The sequence below is a fragment of the Balaenoptera borealis genome (assembly GCF_965194805.1).
Source record: "Balaenoptera borealis genome assembly, chromosome: 12".
Classification (NCBI taxonomy): domain Eukaryota; kingdom Metazoa; phylum Chordata; class Mammalia; order Artiodactyla; family Balaenopteridae; genus Balaenoptera; species Balaenoptera borealis.
Window position 1 is genome coordinate 30,090,406 of NC_138869.1, and position 19,320 is coordinate 30,109,725.

The 19,320-nt window shown below is 38.9% G+C and overlaps 1 protein-coding gene across 1 annotated transcript; it reads left to right on the top strand.

Moving 5' to 3' along the window:
* Nucleotides 1-62: 62 nt before the first annotated feature.
* Nucleotides 63-18,920, top strand: THOC7 (THO complex subunit 7; the record flags this gene model as incomplete). The annotated part of the gene is given in 9 exon segments (XM_082344881.1): nt 63-92; nt 98-173; nt 12,623-12,740; nt 13,507-13,634; nt 13,932-14,018; nt 16,468-16,525; nt 17,292-17,358; nt 17,445-17,514; nt 18,224-18,920. Coding segments are annotated over 9 exon segments (702 nt in total). The 3' UTR covers nt 18,292-18,920.
* Between the last annotated feature and the right edge of the window lie 400 nt (nt 18,921-19,320).

Below are 19,320 nucleotides of genomic sequence, written 5' to 3' on the forward strand. Positions count from 1 at the left end.
GGCGGCGCGGCGGGGCTCAGGCGGCGGAGCGGGCGGCCGCGGGCGCCGCCGCCTCCTCCTCCATGGCTGTTTACCCGGCTGCATTGTGGGAGTTTGACCTCCGCCGCCGCCAACCGCCGCCTCAGCTTGCGCCGCCGCCGCCGCCGCGCACGCCATGGGAGCCGTGACTGACGGTGAGGCCCGCTCGCTGCCGCTCCGGCCCGCTCCCCGGGGCCGCGCGGCCTCCCCGGCCCCCGCCGCCGCCTCCCCCGAGACCCCCGGTCTCCCCCGCCGCTTCCGGGAGCCCCTTGGCCTCCCCGATCGGGCCCCTCGGAGACCCTGGCTTTCCCGGCCGCTTCCCCTGAGCCCTTGGGCCTCTCCCCGGAGCCCTCCCCGTCCCCCTCGGAGCCCCGCGAACTCCGCGCCCGCTCTCCCGAGGCCGCGCGGGGCGTGGGGAGGGTGCGCTGGGAGGATCGTCGAGGGGCCGGGAGCACACGTGGGGGCCCGGGGAGGCCGGCAGCTATGCGAGGGCGGATGGTACCCGGAAGGGGTCCAGGCTGTCGGAGGATGTGGTGAGGGAGCACTGGGTGGGGGTGATGGGGCCCGAGGGGCGGCGAAGGGGAGGAAGGGGTGGAGGCCTTGCAGCCGGGGGTCCGGAGGACTTTTGGAGAGCTGAAGGGGAGTGGGAACTCCGGGGATGGGCCGAGGGTTTCGGGCCAAGTCGGAAAGAAGGGAGTCCCGGGACAATAGTACCAGGGGTGTCAGCGCACAGAGGGTGACACCTGGAGGAGTCCTCTGGACAGATTGGGAAGGTCCCCCAGACAATGGGGTGGATCGCACTGAGGCCTGAGAACTAGCCCTGGCTTGGGGGTAGGGAGAGGGATCTGGGGACAGTATCTAAAAAGAGTAGGTGTGGACGGGGTATCCGGAGGACAGTCAGGGACTGTGCCTGGGGAATTAAGAGGAGCCAATATAGGGATGGGGCCACCTGGGGTAGATCAGGACACTAGAAGATTCGTTTGTGTGTATGTCTTGGGGAGGGTGGTTTGTCTGCTGGAATGGAGTCGGGGGAGGGGCAGGGGCTGGGTTTCTGGAAAGTTGTGAGGACAGTTTAGGAGGTCCCTCCATGTAAGGAGGGGCCCAGGGGGTGGTCTACAGAGTGAGAGCAGAAATAGAGTGACACCTTGGGGAAGGTGGGCAAGCATGATGGGCAACTGGAGGGAGAATCTAAGAAGGTATCCAGTTAAGGAGTAAGGAAGGCCTTTGACATTTGGGAAGGGGAGACCTAGGGGTGCAGGGTCTCCTTGAAGAAAGAGTGGCCAGTAACCTTAGATGCCTATAGAAAGGCCATTTCTAAAGAGTGGGAGATAGACAGTTTCCGCTTTGAAGGACCAGGCCACTGTGGGGAAGAGTAATAGGCCCAAATTTGTGATCATGATGAGGAGTAATGAAGTGAAGTCCCTTCAAGGTCCAGTTAAAACTTCACTTCATTCCAGTTTCATTTATTCAGTAGATATTTATCCCACCTGGGCTAGGCCTTGGGCTTACAGCCCAGAACCAACAGGCAAGACCTTTTCCTCCTCTGAGGTCACAGTCTGGTGGGAAAAACACGAGATAATTAGTTTTCACGGTGGCAAACGTTACTACAGAGGAAGTTCAAGGTTCGGAACTGTAGAAGCATGTAACAAAGATTGCTTATCCATTCTCAGAGATCAGAAAGCCTCCCTGAAAAAGTTACTCTTAATCCCGTTTTTTGAAGGATAGCTAGATGTAGTTGGATTGGTATGCCAGGTGGAGAACTACTTGTGCAAAGGCCACAAAGCATTGGAAGAACTCAAAGATGGTAAGTGTTGGCTAGAAGTTAGAAAGTTATGAGCCAGAAAATTTTGAGGGCAATGGGAAACCATTAAAAGTTTTTTTATCATTGGTGGGATGTTATCAGATTTGCATCAAAAACAACCACCACACTCTACTATGTGAATAATGATGAGGGGAAGGGAAAGTGAGGAGTTAAGTGGCCTCTCTCCTTGCTAACATCTATATAGTATTGTTAGTATGTCAAGCATGTTCTAATTATTATCCCCACTTTACAGATGACACTGGGACACAACGAGGTGAAGTAACTTGCCCCAGGTTGTACAGGTAGCAAGTTATAGAGCCTGAGCTCCACATCAAGCAGTCTGGCTCAGAGTTCTTCCTCTTCCCCGTTGTGCATCCTGTCTCTCAGCTACAGCTGCCATGGTCCTAGTGAGAGATGATAGAGGCTGGGACCAAGAGGGACTGCAGAGAAGTAGACAGGTGGGAGAGAAATTTATGAGGTCAAATGTCAGGAGATTGAATGGATGTGAGGGGAAGGGCCGAGGACTATCCCTGGTTTCTGATTGGAGTGACTATGTGCTTATTAGTGCTACTTCTCTATTCATTGAAGTAGACAACGGCAGGGGAGAGAGAGGTTTTGTCAGAAGGGAAATGGAGAGGGAAGATGAGTTCTAGTAAATGCGCCGATTGCAGTCAAATGCTCCCTACATCCAAAGAGGCCATCAGAATCCTCACTCTGCCACTTAAAAGCAGTCTGACCTTGTGCAGGTTAAATAACCTCTTTGAGCCTCACTTTCATTCCTTGTAAATGGGGATAATAATACAGTCTACCTCATAGGCTGGTTTTGAGAATTAGATGCAGTAAAAGTTGTGAAGTGCTTTGCACTGCCTCTGATACATAGTAATGTTCAGTAAGTACTATTAAATGTAAGAGTTGGTTTACTTGCCTCTCCTCCACTTTCATTTGATGAGGACTGTGCCTTCTCCCTCTCTTCATCTGTGCAGATTGCCACTCCCTGCCTTTTCTGCCTGGTGACCGCCCATTTATTCTTCACGACTCACATCAAATATTCTCTGCTCTGAACCAGTTGATCTTTCATCTATTAACCATATTATCTTATGTATGTTTCTGCTCTAGCCCTTAATACTTAATTTACTTATATGGCATATTCCAGAAAATATTTAAAGCAGCTCATTATAATGAGAAAACGTTAAAATAAATGGATGAGGAAACAAGGCAAAAAGAAGATCAAGACTAGTAAAAAACAAGAGGAAGTTAGAAGTGGGGTGATCCTTGTAATCAGGGGGTCAAATCTGTATGTTAATTAAAGGTGCAAGTGACTTGTTTCCCTGGCTGTCCATACCAAGAGGCAGGACCTAGGGCATCCTGTGATCTAGTTTTCATGAGAGCAGAAAAGCAACATTAGATACCCAGGACAAGCAGTGTTTGTTTTTTTTTAAATTTAAACACTAAAAAATAAGCTTCTCTTTAGGGTCCTCATAAAGAAAAGCCAGTGTCATATCCTTAACCTCTTTTCAGCACTGAGGATCATAAAACTGTTTCTTAGCACATGACTTACTAGGTCAAAGAAGGCTAAATCACAACTTAGAAAGGCATTCCAAAGCAGATAGACCATGTGGTTTAGGTGAATAGCTCTGCTGGTCTGCCTTACTTCAGAGCAAGGTTTTTTGGCTTTTTTTGTTTTAAGAATCATCTAGACCATAGAGGAAAGGACAAGCCACAACTTCTTTAGGTAATCTCAGTAAACTTGATTTTCCTCAGCTGAGCTTTTGGTAAGAATCAAGCAGGAGTGAGTGATACATAATGTAAATATCTATTACATGCCTCCCAAGCACAGTGCTGGTTGTAACAGTAGACTGTATAGAGGAAGGCCCGACTCTTACTTGGGGGAGGGAAGCAACAGCATGCAATCAAGTAAGTAAGTAAGATAATTTCTGAGAAAGAGCATAATTTGGTTCTGAGAATGAACTAGATGGAATAAGAGAGAGAGTAATGGGGGAGAGCTGCGGAGAGTTAGGTTAAAATCAGGTGCTCAGGTGTGACCTCTGATAAGTGGTGTTTACGATAAGACCTGAAGGGGTCCACTGCGTGAAGAGCCAAGGAAAGTATTCCAGATAGAGGCAACAACTAGTGCAAAGGCCTGAGGTGCAGACAAGCTCTGCACCCTTTAAGGAAGATAGGGAAGGCCACTGGGGCTGGATCCAGGTGGACCAGGACGGGTGGGATACAAAAGGAGGTCAGAGAAATAAACAGAGCCTTGCAGGCCATGGAAAGGAGATCAGGTTGTCTTCTGTGGGCACTCGGAAGTGATCGGAGGGTTTCAAGCAGAAGAGTTAGTGATACGATACATCTTTTGGATCATTCTGGGTTGCTGTATAGAGAATGGATTCTAGGAAGGCAAGAATGGAAACAGGGAGGCCAACGAGAAGTACTCCAAGTGAGAGACAAGGTGGGCTTGGATTAGGATGATGACATGACAGTGGAGAGGACTGAGGAGTGCGTGGCCTCCATATTTCTGTCATCCTCCTGAAAAGGTCTTGAAGAAGTTCCAATACCTGTCTCTGGAGACTAGAGGAGGGCTGATGTCCTCTTCCAAGTCTGAGTGCCTGGCAAGGTGCCGTGCCTTCATGTAGTCCTTACATCTGGGTTTGCATATCCAATTGGACTGGGAGCCCCTGAGGAGAAACTCTTTATTTCCTGTACAAGGACACATTGGTTAATTGGAGGAACTGCCCTCCTCAAAGGGAAGGAGAGAGACGCTATATTGTTACCTATAGATACTGAGCTATAAATATTATCACCAGTACCGTCGCCTTTAGATGGACGATGAAGTGGAAGTCCTGGGAAGTTAGTGGTTTACTGTCATATAGCTAGTTATCGGCAAAGCCATTCTCTCTCCTCCTCTGTTGCCACCCCAGCATTCTGGCTAACTGGAAAACAGTTTAGATGTTGTTACTGTTAATTTAAACTATGTTCACAGTTTGTATTTTGTATGTGTTAATTTAAAGGGTGTTAAACAGTGTTAGTACCCTGATAGAAAGCGTTTCAGAAGCACTTTTTTCAGTACAGAGAACATTAGGTATATATCTTGATATGCCAGAGCAACAGATGGGAGAGGAGAAGGGGGTGGGGAGCGGGATGTGGCTGTACACTCCATTTGATAGAGCTTGTTGGTTTTGACAGCGTTTTTGTTGTTGTTGTTGTTGTTTATTAAATTAGAAAGTGTCATGCATGGATAATATGCTTGTTAAAACTTGAAATAATGGTTTTTAACATGCCCATGAACAATATGACAGAATAATGGAACGGCACTATGGCTTTTCTAATAATGTAATTGTGTATATATTCCTCTGACTGCAGAGGTGACACTACTCATCTGTAAAAGGAAGATAATCATACTTTATAGGGTGTTTTCAAGGATGAAGCGTGATTAATATATGTAAAGCACTTCGAAGTTGAGTGACCATTTAATTGATTGTCCAAACGAGGACACTTTTCAGAGTGAAAGGAAACAAACAAGAGGTATGGTCATCAAATAAAGGAGTGTACAAACGCTAAGTGTCTGCTGCTGCCGCTATTCCAATCTCAATTGCTGATCCAAAGTTAATTAGACATTTGTGGCCAAGGAGTTTGCTTGGCTTTTTTTTTCACTAGTGCCAATGGATTTGCCCACTTTGTGCCCTCATCTGTGGTCCCAGCACAGGGGTTTCTGAAGCAGTTCAAATATAAAATAATACTTCTTTAGCCAAGATAAAAGGTATCTCAAAGCAAGATTGGACTTTCAACCTTGACTTTATTAGGGCCATACTCTAGACGTTTAAATAAATCTAGAGAAAAACAAAGGCCCTCAACATTCATTTTTTTGCTTTTCTTTTTTTAATGTTTAATTTAATTTTGGTTTATGTAATTTACTTTGATATCAGCAATTTATTTAGACTGGGCCTAAGTGTCTCCCGAGAAATCCATATTTACGTGGAAGAATCAAACCATCTTATTTATTCTTCCCACCTGACTTCTTTGTGTCTTAATATTGTTGGCCTTAAAAGTTGTTTTAATAATTTTAAGCTTCTTGAAAGGAGGGGCTAGGTGTTATTTTACCAGGCGGAATCCAACACAATGGGATATACGTAATTCAGCTTAATAACCCATAAGCGATGGTGATCTAGTGATGACTCTTAAGAGGAATCTACACACACGTTGTTTTTACATGGCCTTAGTCTCTCCTCTAGTTAATAGGTCAAGTCAAGCCAGTTTTCTTTTTTCTTGTTAACACATCATAGATTTATTAAAGAACACTGATGAGAATTTTTAATACAGAAAAAATGAAGAAAAATACCTCAAAATGACCAGTAAGCTCTCTATCCAGATAACGACTGTTGATACTGTGAGGAAGACAAATAATACATGTCAGGAAATTCAAGAAGAAATGCACCAAGCGACAAGTGAAAACCTTCCCCTCTTCACCTTCCACTGCTAATCCCACTCCCCAGAGGTAATTAGTGTAAGGTGTTTTTTTGTGTACCCTTCCAGACTGATTTTTAAATGCCATAAAAGGCAAAAAACACCTTCTCAGGCGTCGAACTCCTGAGTTCGAGTCCCAGCTCTACTCCTTTCTTCTTGTGGCATTTAATTTAGACAAGTAACTCAGTTCCTTCATTGGTAAATGGGGGTAATATCCACTTTGTAGGGCTCTTGTGAGGATAACTTAGCATATTATAAGCATTATGTATATGTTAGTTGGTGTGCCGGTATGCGCATGTAAAGTTTTACACAAATGTTTACGTGCTCTTTTGAACTATACTTCCATAATTAATGATACATCTTTGAGTTCTTTTGGAGCTTTTTCTACCTTATTCTTTTGTGATATTGTTTTTTTTTTTTTAATTAATCCCCTTGTAAACATTTTTTGTTATTTTCTGTTTTTTACTCTTACAAATAGTATGACTGGAGATATTTGCATAGTTGTCTTTGTACACTTGTGGGAATCATTTCTAGAAGACAGGTCAAGGGTATATGTATTCTTAATTAAAATACATATTGCTACATTGGTTTCCTAGTAGCTAGCTGTTTTTTCCTGTGTAATTTTATCTCCAATTATCCCTTCCTGTGGTTTTCAGTTTGGATCCAGAGTGTTTAGGAACACCAAGAAAAAGCCAGTGGTGTGTTTGTGTGCCTGCAGAATTTCTTGCTAAACTGCCTTCAGAAAAGAAATGCTGATCCTCACTGTTAGATCACAGAATTGCTGTTTCTTGAAAGCAGGTGAGATAGGGGGCTGTGCGGTCTAGCAGATCGGCGGGCACACTTGACAGTAGCTTAGCCCTAGGAGGAAAGTACATAACAGGCTCTTATCACTGGTTGTCAAGCCTTGACATGTCCCTAAAGTAAGTGTTTTGGAACTTGGCCCACCATTATCTTCCAAATTGTTCTTCTCTTTCCTTTTTTCAGTATTTTCTCCAAGAGGGTATGAAAACTTGTTTTGTAATCAAGGTTTTAATAGCCACTTTGAGAGAATAACAATTAGGGGTTTTGAAAGCAGTGTTAGTCTGGGTTTAGGAGAGATTGTCCTTTCCACACTAAAATGAGAAAATTCCTAAGATGGCTGTGTCAGCCAACCAGAGGCTTGGAAATGGAGAGTTGGTTTAGTGACTGTAAAGCAGTCATTTCTTCCAGCCTGTTTATGGAAAATTGGGCATTAAGTCTAACCCTTTAAAAGGACTTCTTGACGTATTTCTTTTAGGTAGAAAGTGGCATGTAAGACAGGAAAGGGTCTAAAATACATCCCAGTTTTTTGAGTAAATATTTGCTTATCACCATGCATGTGTCATAACTGATTTGAAAGTGATTTTTGAATGGCAGACATTTTGTAGGTATAATTATGGCACACATATAACTGAATCCAGTAGGAAATCTTCCTACGAGCCTAAAATTAGGTGGAAAACCACCACTCTCAGAGCAGATGTTAGGTATTTTGGTTTCAAGGCTTTTCCCAGATGGTTTTGATCCTCGTAGTCAGTTAAGAAAGTAATTGGGACAACTGAGGAATGATGTTGATAATATCACTGAAATAGTTTCTAAGCCATCTTCACCATTTTCACAGGTGGACCAAGGCCCGCCAGGATTAATATTAGCATGCAGATTGCTTACAGAGAGTTTCAGCATGATAATAATTTATGAAGTCAATGTATATAGTAAACAGAACATGTTTAGGTGTGTTCCATCTAGAGCTAATTGAGGAGGTACCATTAAAAATAACAATGCTGGTGTCATACACGCTGGGAACCGTCAGCAGCTGGCCATCTTTAAATTTAAAAAGAACAGAGGCTGTTTTCAAACTGGCAACTTACCCTTTGGTTTTATTTTGTTGCTGTTGGAGCTGTGCTCTGTACTTTATGTATGTTATTTCAGTCATCCTCATCCCCAGAGAATTTCCTAGGCAGCAACTGCCTATGCAGTTTAAGCTAGAAATATCGTGACCTTACAGCACAAAGCTTGAGACAAGCAAATTTGTGAGAAATCATAACTGGACAAAACTTTGTATGCATAATATATATCTACATGGGTATATAGATGTATCTATAGATATATCTCCAACATGTACTCACTTTTTAACATTAAGTTGTGAATTAAATTTAACATGAAGATAAGAATAACTTTTTTTTCCCTTTTTTTCTTTCCTACAATGAACAGGCATCATGCTCCTCTGTACACTTTTATTTCCATAAAGTTTCACAGCAGTCATATGAAGTGGATAGTTTTAGTTTTATTCCCATTTTTACAGGTGAAGTTAAAAGTTGGTCACAAATACAAAGTAAACACTGTGGACTAGCCAGAACGTTGGACCCAGGTTTTGACTTCTGGCCCAGGGTCTGGCTGTGAAGAAATGCTCTGTAGACAAAAGAGGGACAGGACTGAAGTAGGAGAAAGACCCTTGAATGCCTGGACAGCGAATCCCCCGTGCTACCAGAACTCATCAGACTGCACTCCTCCTCGTGCCGACCAGTGTTGGCCCTGGCCCCTGCCTTTCGTAATTTGCCTTCCAGGACCTGCGATTTTAATCTCTGCTTTAATTCATGGCATTTTAGCTCCTACTGCGTATGCTTTGGTAGCCTCCTAGGTGCTTCACAGCTGCGTTCCATTTTGTACACTGCCCTCAACTTGATCCTCCTAGAAAGTCCAGTCATGAATCTTCAGCAACTCCAACTTGTTGCCTACCAGGAAGGTCTAAGTCTACCAGGATGGCATTTACTAGTGTGGACTCCCATAATCTGACCTCTAACTGCCTTTATGACCTTGGGTCTCGATATCTGTCTTCACACACATCCAGCCTCCCTATTGTCCTAGAGTACTCACAGCCAGATCCAGCCTTGCATTCCACACCTCTGCCTTAGCTCACAGCTTTCTCCCTGCCTGCTGGGGGTGGGGATGGGGAGTAGGGAAACAACTTTAGCTTGCTTTCTTTGTTTCTAACACCTCTATTGAGGTATAATTGATATACAAAGAACTACGCATATTGTGTACAATTTGATGCATTTGGGCATATACAGACACCTATGATACCATCATCACAATTATAGCTTGCTTGCTTTTTCAAACAACAGCTAACAGATTTTGGGTACCTATATGGTTCAAAAATCAAATAATATAAAAAATATTTCCCCATCTTCCAGCCTGTCCTCCAGCTCCCCAACTGATACTGCCCCAATTCCTTGGTAACCCCTTTTATTAGTTTCTTGTATATCATTCCAGGATATCTATGTGAATATAAACACATGAATATATATTCTTATTTCCCCCCATTTTTATATGAAAAGAAGCATGCCATAAATATGATTCTTCACCTTACTCTTTTAACAAGTTGTATTAAGTGGTCTCTCTCTCTCTCCCAGTACACAGATGTTTCCTCATTCTTTGTTTTTTATCGCTTCTTAGTATTCCATCATATTCTTATGCCGAAATTTATCTAACCCCCTGTTGACGAACATGTCATATTGCATATAGGCAAGTATATCTAGGAGATTTGGGTCAAAGAGTACATATTATTTGAAATTTAGATAGATACTATTAAAATGCCGTTTGGCTTTTTTGACTGATGATTTTCAAGTATCAAAAGAGCAGCTCAAAATCCTCTTTCCCTGTTCCCCCCAAGCTAAAGGAAGCTCTCCTCTTAATCTCCTGCTGTGTGTGTGTGTCACTCATTTAACAATCACAGCCTGCTCTGTGTGTGTGTGTATTCATATGGGTGTTACTTCTCCAACTAGAGTGAAGGAGCTCAGGTCTTTACTTCCTGTCCTCAGAACTTAGTCCGGTACCTACGGACACATCTGCTCATTGATCAAATATTCATGTCTTTTGTACAAGAAGGGAAATCTCTGCTATGGACCTGAAAATAAGATGGTTGCTGCTCGTCCTTGTTAGTGTTTTATTGAGACAAACTCTTTGGAGGGCAGATGGTCCCAGGCAGGCACCACAAATCCAATTTAAAAATCTTTATTGAGCATCAGAAATGTAAAGACACTGTGAGAGGCTGGAGAGGAAACAGAATGAACAAGACATAGGATGGGCCCTGATGAACCTTTTTCCCAAGTTTATTTGGCCTGTACAATGCTTTAAACATTTTTCTGTAGTTAGGATATTACATACATATATAAAAAGTACGCAGATCTTAAGTATACAGCTGAAAAGATCACAAAATGTATTTGAAACATTTTTAGTTAGTCACCAAACTTTAAAAATCTCTTGAAAAGCCAGCTCTGGTAATAGCTTCCCCCTTTAGGTACTTACTCCTCGATTTCCCTACTCCCTATTCCCTGAATTCATTTACATTTGAAATCCCTGGTCCTCAATAAAGTAGGGTGCTGGGGTATCTGAGAGGAAGATGGGGTTTCTTGGGGGCTTGGAAGATTAGAGATAAGAAGATCAAAAAGAAACTAAACAGCCTCAATTGACCACTGGATTGCTCACCCACTGAATGTTTACTTTTAACAAAGTTAAAACATTTGTGATTTTAGAAAATCAATTTCATTTTCTGCATTTTAATCTCTTCAAGGACTGTGTTTTGTCCTTAGTCTCCTCAAATAACATTGTTGGTGGTTAAATACGGAAAGCATTAGTTTATATTTTAAAGTGTAAAATTAAAACACTTGATGAATCTGTAGCTTGAGCCATCTGTCAAAGCCATGACTCTGAGAACAATACCTAATTCTAAAAATGTTTATCTGATGTCACAGAATAGATTTTAAAACTGGAGCCATCTGCCTTCCAAAGTTTATCTCTGTTGCACCTGCGCTCAGAAATGCTTCTGCCTACACACAGGAACTATTGTTTAAAGATTTTGCTGTATTCATCCTGCAGGCTCTCCAGGAATTATTCACACTTTAAAAATTATTTTTTTTAGATGCACGCATATGGTAAAAAACCAAGAAATCCTACAAAGTCATATAAAAATTAAATCCCTTCTCATCCTATATCTGTAATCCCTCTCACCAGAAACAGCCACTGTTACCAGTTTCTTGTGGATTCTTCCAAAGATAGTCTCTGAATACACAAACACATATATATGTGATGGGCGCACATATACACACATGGCCTCCTCCTTTTCTACACAATGGCAGCAAACTATGTGTTTCTCTGCACCTGTTTTGTTTTCATTTTATTTAACATATCTAAGGAGATTTTTTTGATATCAGTATATACATCCACACTATTCTTCTGGCTGCATATTATTACATTTAATGAATGTTTCATAATTTACCCAGTCTCTTACTGGTGAATGTTTAGGTTTGCAATCTTTCTACCACAAGCAGCACCGTTAAGAACGTCCCTTTACATTTATCTTTGTGCATGGGTGCACATGTATCTATAGGATGAATTCCTAGAACTGGAATAATGGGGTCAGAAAGGTATGTGCGTTTTGAATATTGTCTTATTGGCCAGCTGCCCTGCAAAGAGTGTACCAGTTTGCATTCCATCAGTGTGCGTAAGTGCGATTTCTCAACACCTTTGCCATCACTGATTATCAGGTCTTTGATCTTTGCCAATATGATAGATGAAAATGATACCTTATTGTGGTTTCAATTTGCGTTTCTCTTGTTATGATCCAGCATTATCTTGTCCAGGAAGAACACTAGGTCACCGCTGCCAGGCAGACCCTTTGGGGCCCCACCTGTTACTCATCATTATCATCTGCGCTGCTTTTCTATTCCTTTTTCTCTTTTTTCTTTTCCTTGGAACAAAAGTGAGACAGACTTATTAAAAAAAAAAAGTCCTCATGGGGAAAGAAACATTACAGATATAATAACTAAATTACACTTCTTTGGGGACTTCCCTGGTGGTGCAGTGGTTAAGAATCTGCCTGCCAATGCAGGGGACACGGGTTCAGAGCCCTGGTCTGGGAAGATCCCACATGCCGCGGAGCAACTAAGCCCGTGCGCCACAACTACTGAACCTGTGCTCTATAGCCCGTGAGCTTATTTCCCTGGTAGTACCCGAAAATTATTTCTACTCAACAATCCGGCAGTAGAATGCCAGTTCTGTGAGGGCAAGGCTTTTTTCTGCTATAACCCTAGCCCCTAAAACAGTGCCTGACACAAACACTTAATAACTTTCCATATATATATATGATAGTAAAACCTAACAAAATTCAACGTCTTAATCATTTAAAATGTACAGTTCAGTGGCATTAAGTACATTTACATTTCAATAATTTTCTTTTGGATTAATGAATGAGTAATGGTATTGGTTATTTTCCCCAAAAGTTAACAAGAGCCAGACAGTCATTTTAATTCACATTGTTCTTTCCTCCAGACGAAGTCATACGGAAGCGTCTCCTAATTGATGGAGATGGCGCTGGAGATGATCGGAGAATTAATCTACTAGTGAAAAGTTTCATTAAATGGTGCAACTCTGGATCCCAGGAAGAGGGGTATTTCATTTTGCTGTTGTTTCTATACTAATGTCCTGGTGTGATTTTTTTTTAGACCATATATACAGTCCTGTTAATATTTCAAATTTTCACTCACCTTAAATGTCCAATGGAGTCAACTCTCTGTTAATCCAGAGTAGACTTTTCTGGCCTTCTCTTCAGAGGCCTGCTTTATGTTTATTAAAATGTGCAGAAGGCATAGTGATAAGCAATGAAGGCGAAATTCAGACTCATTACTTTGGTCACTCTTAAAAGCAGGTAAGTGTTTAGTAAGACAAAATATCTAAATGAAATTTTTTCTTTTTTTAACATACTAATAAAAGTTGCTGCAAGGTTTTATATTTTTGATAATTTTTTTAACTTAAAATTTTTTTCATCATTTGAATTAGCTTTTCACACAGATAAATAATTGTATAGAGTGAAAAAATTATGAGAACAGAATTGTGAAGATAAAAACCATCTTAATCAAAACATTTTAAAAAGGATTTTAAACAAAATTCAACAAATAGTTGTTTGAATTAAGCTTATATTGCTAAGATCTACAGTCCCATCTTTGCATTTGTAACTGATACAGTTTATAAATTCAAGTAAACCACATTTGGAAAAAGAAAACATAAGGGACAGATATTCTAAATTTTTTTTAAATAAAGCAAATTATTCTCTCAGAACCTGGTATAATTTACTTGGCAAATCTGTGCCTGCATTATAATACTTCAACTGGAAATCCACAAACATCTTTTTTCTCTTTCTCTCTTTTTTTTGTTAGATACAGCCAGTACCAACGTATGCTGAGCACACTGTCCCAATGTGAATTTTCAATGGGCAAAACTTTGCTGGTGTATGATATGAATCTCAGAGAAATGGAAAACTATGAAAAAATTTACAAAGAAATAGGTAAGGAAACTTAATTGTTTTTTCTATCTGTAATTGTAATTTTTATTGTCTAAGGGAAATAATATCTGCTAATATTTTTCTTTGGTTAGTGGTGAAATAATAACAATAACAACATTAATTGAAAGAATGTATTCTAAAATGATATGTAATACTTTGGGTTACAGCTATTTTTTAAATGCCAGCATCTATTTTATTAGCAATGAAACTTAATTTAAAAACATATTTTAAAATTGAAAATGGGCGGAGATTATACATGTTGTTATAACTATCTTTAAAAAAAAATAACCTTTTATATAGAATGTAGCATTGCTGGAGCACATGAAAAAATTGCTGAGTGCAAAAAGCAAATTCTTCAAGCAAAACGAATACGAAAAAATCGCCAAGGTAAGGGTTTTGTGGGATTTAGTGTGCAAATACTTTATTACTGACTAGTATTTTCATGCAGTTTTTAACATTGTGAGGGGAAACCTTCAGCTAGAATCAACCTGAATTATAAAAAAGAATTATGAGTTAAACTTAATTCTTTAAAACTATATTATTCTTTAAAATAGCAGAGAAGGAGGTCATGCTGAAAAAATATTTTGTTGTTGTTGGACTGTATTGATTAAACAAGTATTTTATTTGTTTTTTGTTTACTGTACTCAGATCCCTTTGCCTAAATAGTGTTATGGTTAATGAGCAAAGGTAATTTATTTAGGGTTTTGTTTCTTGTTTTTTTGTTTGTTTAATGGAACTACTTTCAAAAAACAGAAAAGAATTTAAGCCCAGTGAATTTTTTTTTATATATAAATTTATTTATGGCTGCGTTGGGTCTTCACTGCTGTGCGTGGGCTTCTCCTTGCGGTGGCTTCTCTTGTTGCAGAGCACAGGCTCTAGGCGCACGGGGGTTGTGGTGCACCACGGCATGTGGGATATTCCCGGACCAAGGCCCGAACCCGTGTCCTCTGCATTGGCAGGCGGATTCTTAACCACTGTGCCACCAAGGAAGTCCATAAGCCCAGTCAATTTTTATTAAGCACAATGCAAGCAAACATTTACAATCTGCCTAAATTTCTAATAAGAGGAAAGATAAAGCTTAGTTTTGTTCTGATCTCTTGTTTTTATTTAGCGTCTGTCTTATTTTAGTCCATAACAACTATTTCAAAATAATTTTAATGGCAGAGCATTGTTCCTCCTATAATGTAAATTGAAAGAAAGATAAAAAATATAATATATAGTCACAATTGTGACATATAAATGCAAAACTAGAAGGATATAGAAAATGTTAATGGCTATTTTGGAGTTGTGGGGGTTTTATGACTTAGGGGGTTTTTTTTTGTTTTTTCTTTTTTTTACACTGTAACCCAAAAAATTTTTTATTAAAAATCACACTTATATCCAATTAATACACTGATTGCCAAAACAATGAATTTTACTTTTTTTTTTGCATTTTTTGTTTTTTTTTTTTTAACATCTTTATTGGAGTATAATTGCTTTACAATGGTGTGTTAGTTTCTGCTTTATAACAAAGTGAATCAGCTATACATATACATATATCCCCATATCTCCTCCCTCTTGCATCTGCCTCCCGCCCTCCCTATCCCACCCCTCTAGGTGGTCACAAAGCACCGAGCTGATCTCCCTGTGCTATGCAGCTGCTTCCCACTAGCTATCTATTTTACATTTGGTAGTGTATATATGTCCATGCCACTCTCTCACTTCGTCCCAGCTTACCCTTCCCCCTCCCCATGTCCTCGAATCCATTCTCTACATCTGCCTCTTTATTCCTGTCCTGCCCCTAGGTTTTTCAGAACCTTTTTTTTTTTTTAGATTCCATATATATGTGTTAGCATACTGTATTTGTTTTTCTCTTTCTGACTTACTTCACTCTGTATGACAGACTCTAGGTCCATCCACCTCACTACAAATAACTCAATTTTATTTCTTTTTATGGCTGAGTAATATTCCATTGTATATATGTGCCACATCTTCTTTATCCATTCATCTGTCGATGGGCACTTAGGTTGCTTCCATGTCCTGGCTATTGTAAATAGAGCTGCAATGAACATTGTGGTACATGACTCTTGAATTTTACTTTTTAATGAGCTAATTAAGATGACATTTAATTCCTAATTCCTTATTTTTAAAAGATGGTTTTTGAATTCAGTCTAAAATGCATGTGGTCAGGTTGCAGTGGCCAATTTAGAGCAGGATATACCAACTTACTTAAGAATTAATGTCAATTTACAGTATTTTTATTGATTAAAGAGACTTTTAAATAAATGTGCCACATATCATTTAATAGGAAAACTTAACAGGAGATACATGACTTATCTTGGAGTTCTCAGTGGAGCAGAAACAAAGTTCCTGAACTATAAATCATTTCTAAGTTTATGAGATCTTTACCTTTGAAATGAGTGAGAAGTATAATTTTCTGTTGTCTAAGATCTGAAATTAATGGTAGGAGATAGATATATAGATATATAGACCTTGCTGATCTTCTATTTGCTGGGCAAATAGGGAATAAGATCCTCTTCAGAATCAGTTCACTTGATGATCAATAATGACTTAAGTTCACTCACGTTTATGCTAGCCTCTTGTATTCTGCCCAGGCATAGGTAAATGGAAAAACAGAGTGGAGGTATAAATCCTTGTTTGGAATACCTTTGAAGTCATGTATCCTTGAAATTATAATTGAAGCAAGAGAAACTGACGATACTCTGTCCATCCTTCAGTGTTTCCACTTCTTTTTGTACTAAGAAAGTGATTAGGAGAGATTTGTGATGTTAGACATTTTGGTTTGATAACAAGGTTCAAAAAACCTTATTTTAGTAAACATTTTTATATCTTTCAGAATATGATGCATTGGCAAAAGTGATCCAGCGTCATCCAGACAGGCATGAGACGTTAAAGTAAGTTCAGAGTTTTACTCTGAAAGGAACTAATCTTTATACGTAAATGTTTACATACTAGTCTACGCATTCCATTTTTGTGGGAGTACATCATCAAAAGGAGGAGCCCGATCTTCAATAAAAAGAATTAACTAGATAAACACTTTTTAAACACAGATCTCAAAAACAATTAGTGAAAGAAAAACAGAAGACATATGCAATGAATTTTAAATTATTCCTAAGTTTTGGAAATACATACAGAATAATAACCATTTATAAAAGTTAGAGCCCCCCAAATATTATATACTTATACGGTATATTATTTAGAGATACAAATATATGTGTAAAAAAGGATTAGAATGATATAGTGATTGCCTGAATGGGGAGGAGAGGAGGAGAAAAAGGCCTGGTTCAGAGGACTAGGGGTAAAGTTCAAAGGGTATTTCAAGTTAATCTGCAATTTACCAAAAAAAAAAAAAAAAAAAAAAAAGACTTGAAATAAGTATGACAAAATGTTAAAAGTTACCATCTCTTGGGGTTTGATATCCTGTTATCAAGTTTTTCTATACTTTAAAAGTTATCTAAAATTTAATTTTAATGAAAATTAGTGCATATTTAGAAGTTAAGAAATCACCCTTAGTTTTAAAAGTCTCATCATAATGGAGTATTATAACTCCTTATCTTTTATTTTTAAAATAAATACTATTTAGTAACTAAAAAGTTAGATATTAATTATGAATTCTGTTCCCCCAATTAGCAAAATATAACACTATTTTATTTTTTTCAGGGAACTAGAGGCTCTGGGAAAAGAATTAGAGCATCTTTCACATATTAAAGAAAGTGTTGAAGATAAGGTATTTGCATGTGATATATGTTAGCCTTTGTGTTCTGTATAGGTTTATAGATCAATGTGTATTAATTTTTTTTCTTATTAACACAGCTAGAATTGAGAAGGAAACAGTTTCATGTTCTTCTTAGTACCATCCATGAACTTCAGCAAACACTGGAAAGTAAGTAACAAGAGTCACAGAATGAATGTGTATGAAGATTTTTAAATGATCAGAGGCACGTCTTCTAAAATATACATTTTAGAGAGAGTGCACCTTCAGTTTCAGAACAGGAGTGTAGCTGGATGACATTAGAAGGTACTCATGTTGTTCATCTTTCTGATTATATGCAGAAAAGCCTGAATATGTATGATTTGAATACCTGTCTAGTGGTTTGTAAATTAAGAGAAATTTAAGCATGATAGATTTGGAACTGTTCTTGGTTTACTGTAGTATATTGCTATAAAGTAACAATTCAGGACCCAGGCAGGCAATAAGTGAATGAAATAATCAATGCATAAACACATTTGCATTCTCAATGAACTAGGTGCTTTAGAGACCAGGGGACTTGCTCTTTGTATTGACTAGAGTCAATTTTTGTGTTATCTGATCTTCTGATTGTTTGCAAAAAAGCCTAAGACCTAGATTTTTTTTTTTAAAGTGAAGTCTATCACATAAATTTTGCATTTTGATTCAACTAATAACAACAACCAAAACAGGACTTTTAAAACCAAACCCACTTGTGTGGGTCAATTACAGTCATAGGCTGCCATTTTGCCATTTTTGCTTTAAATATATTCGCTAATAAAGGATAAAAGTGTTTTCATGTATTCATTAAACATATAATTTAAGCAAATTTGATTAAAGTTTTATGTTTCTTTCTCAATTGCAGATGATGAAAAGCTCTCAGAGGTAGAAGAAGCTCAAGAAACAAGCATGGAAACTGATCCTAAACCATAGACCAACTAATCACTCACCATTCCCAAGAATATTGAAGTAGCAACATGATCTTAGTGTGTTCAGAATTTGTTGTGCTCTTGAGACATTTAAAGTTTTGGCAGTGAACTACGTTGCTTTTAAATTTTAATGCACAGTTCATTCATATTTCTTCACACAAAGGGAGATGACTTCATTATATATTTGTTTTTATTGAAATGCCTTTTTTATACTTAAAAGATAGGAAGCAACATCCAAAAATGTTTAATGAAATATTTTCAAGCCAGATATGTTAGTGCTCATTGGTATTCTAGGTAGTTTTTAACTGGTAACATTGATTTGCTCACAAAATAAGTGGAAGATAGTGAGAAGGTGGCATTTCTAGGATGTACCTGAGAAAATTAGTCAATTTCTGGAAATCGTTACCACTTTTGAAAATGAGGTCCATGAATAGGCTCTCAGGAGGGCTGTGAACTTAAGAAATTATGTACAAAATGTTTGTGGTGTATGCTTATTGTGGGAGAGGTTCCATGATATTAAGAATCACTGATATCAGAGGTAATTACAAGATGCAAAGTAAATCAATATGCATTACTTTCTAGATCTCTGTCCTTAATACTTCAGCAATGTGGTTATTAAATGTTTTGTTGAAATGTTTTCTCTCTATCGTTTTGTTCTGTAGGAGTCATTTTCAAGAGTCTTGCAAAAAGGATTTCATGATCTTTTTAAAAAATTAAGCCAGGTCTGAATCACTTATAATTGTCTTACGTATTGAATTACATGTCTAATACTTATTAGGGTCTATCCTTATCCATTTATTTTAGTTCAGAAACATAGCATTTTGCATGAATCATACCTTAATAATGCTACATTTTTGTAATTTTGATACAAACTCGTATCTTTAAAAACGAAAGTTTAAAGTTAGCTCAATAGTAGTCACAGTGAAAGTGTCAAAATACTTTTAAGTGCTTCCTCTAATTTCATCTGGCAAATTTCATGGGAGAAATCTCTTTGCAGAATTGCTATACCCTGATAAATATTTCTATTTTCCGT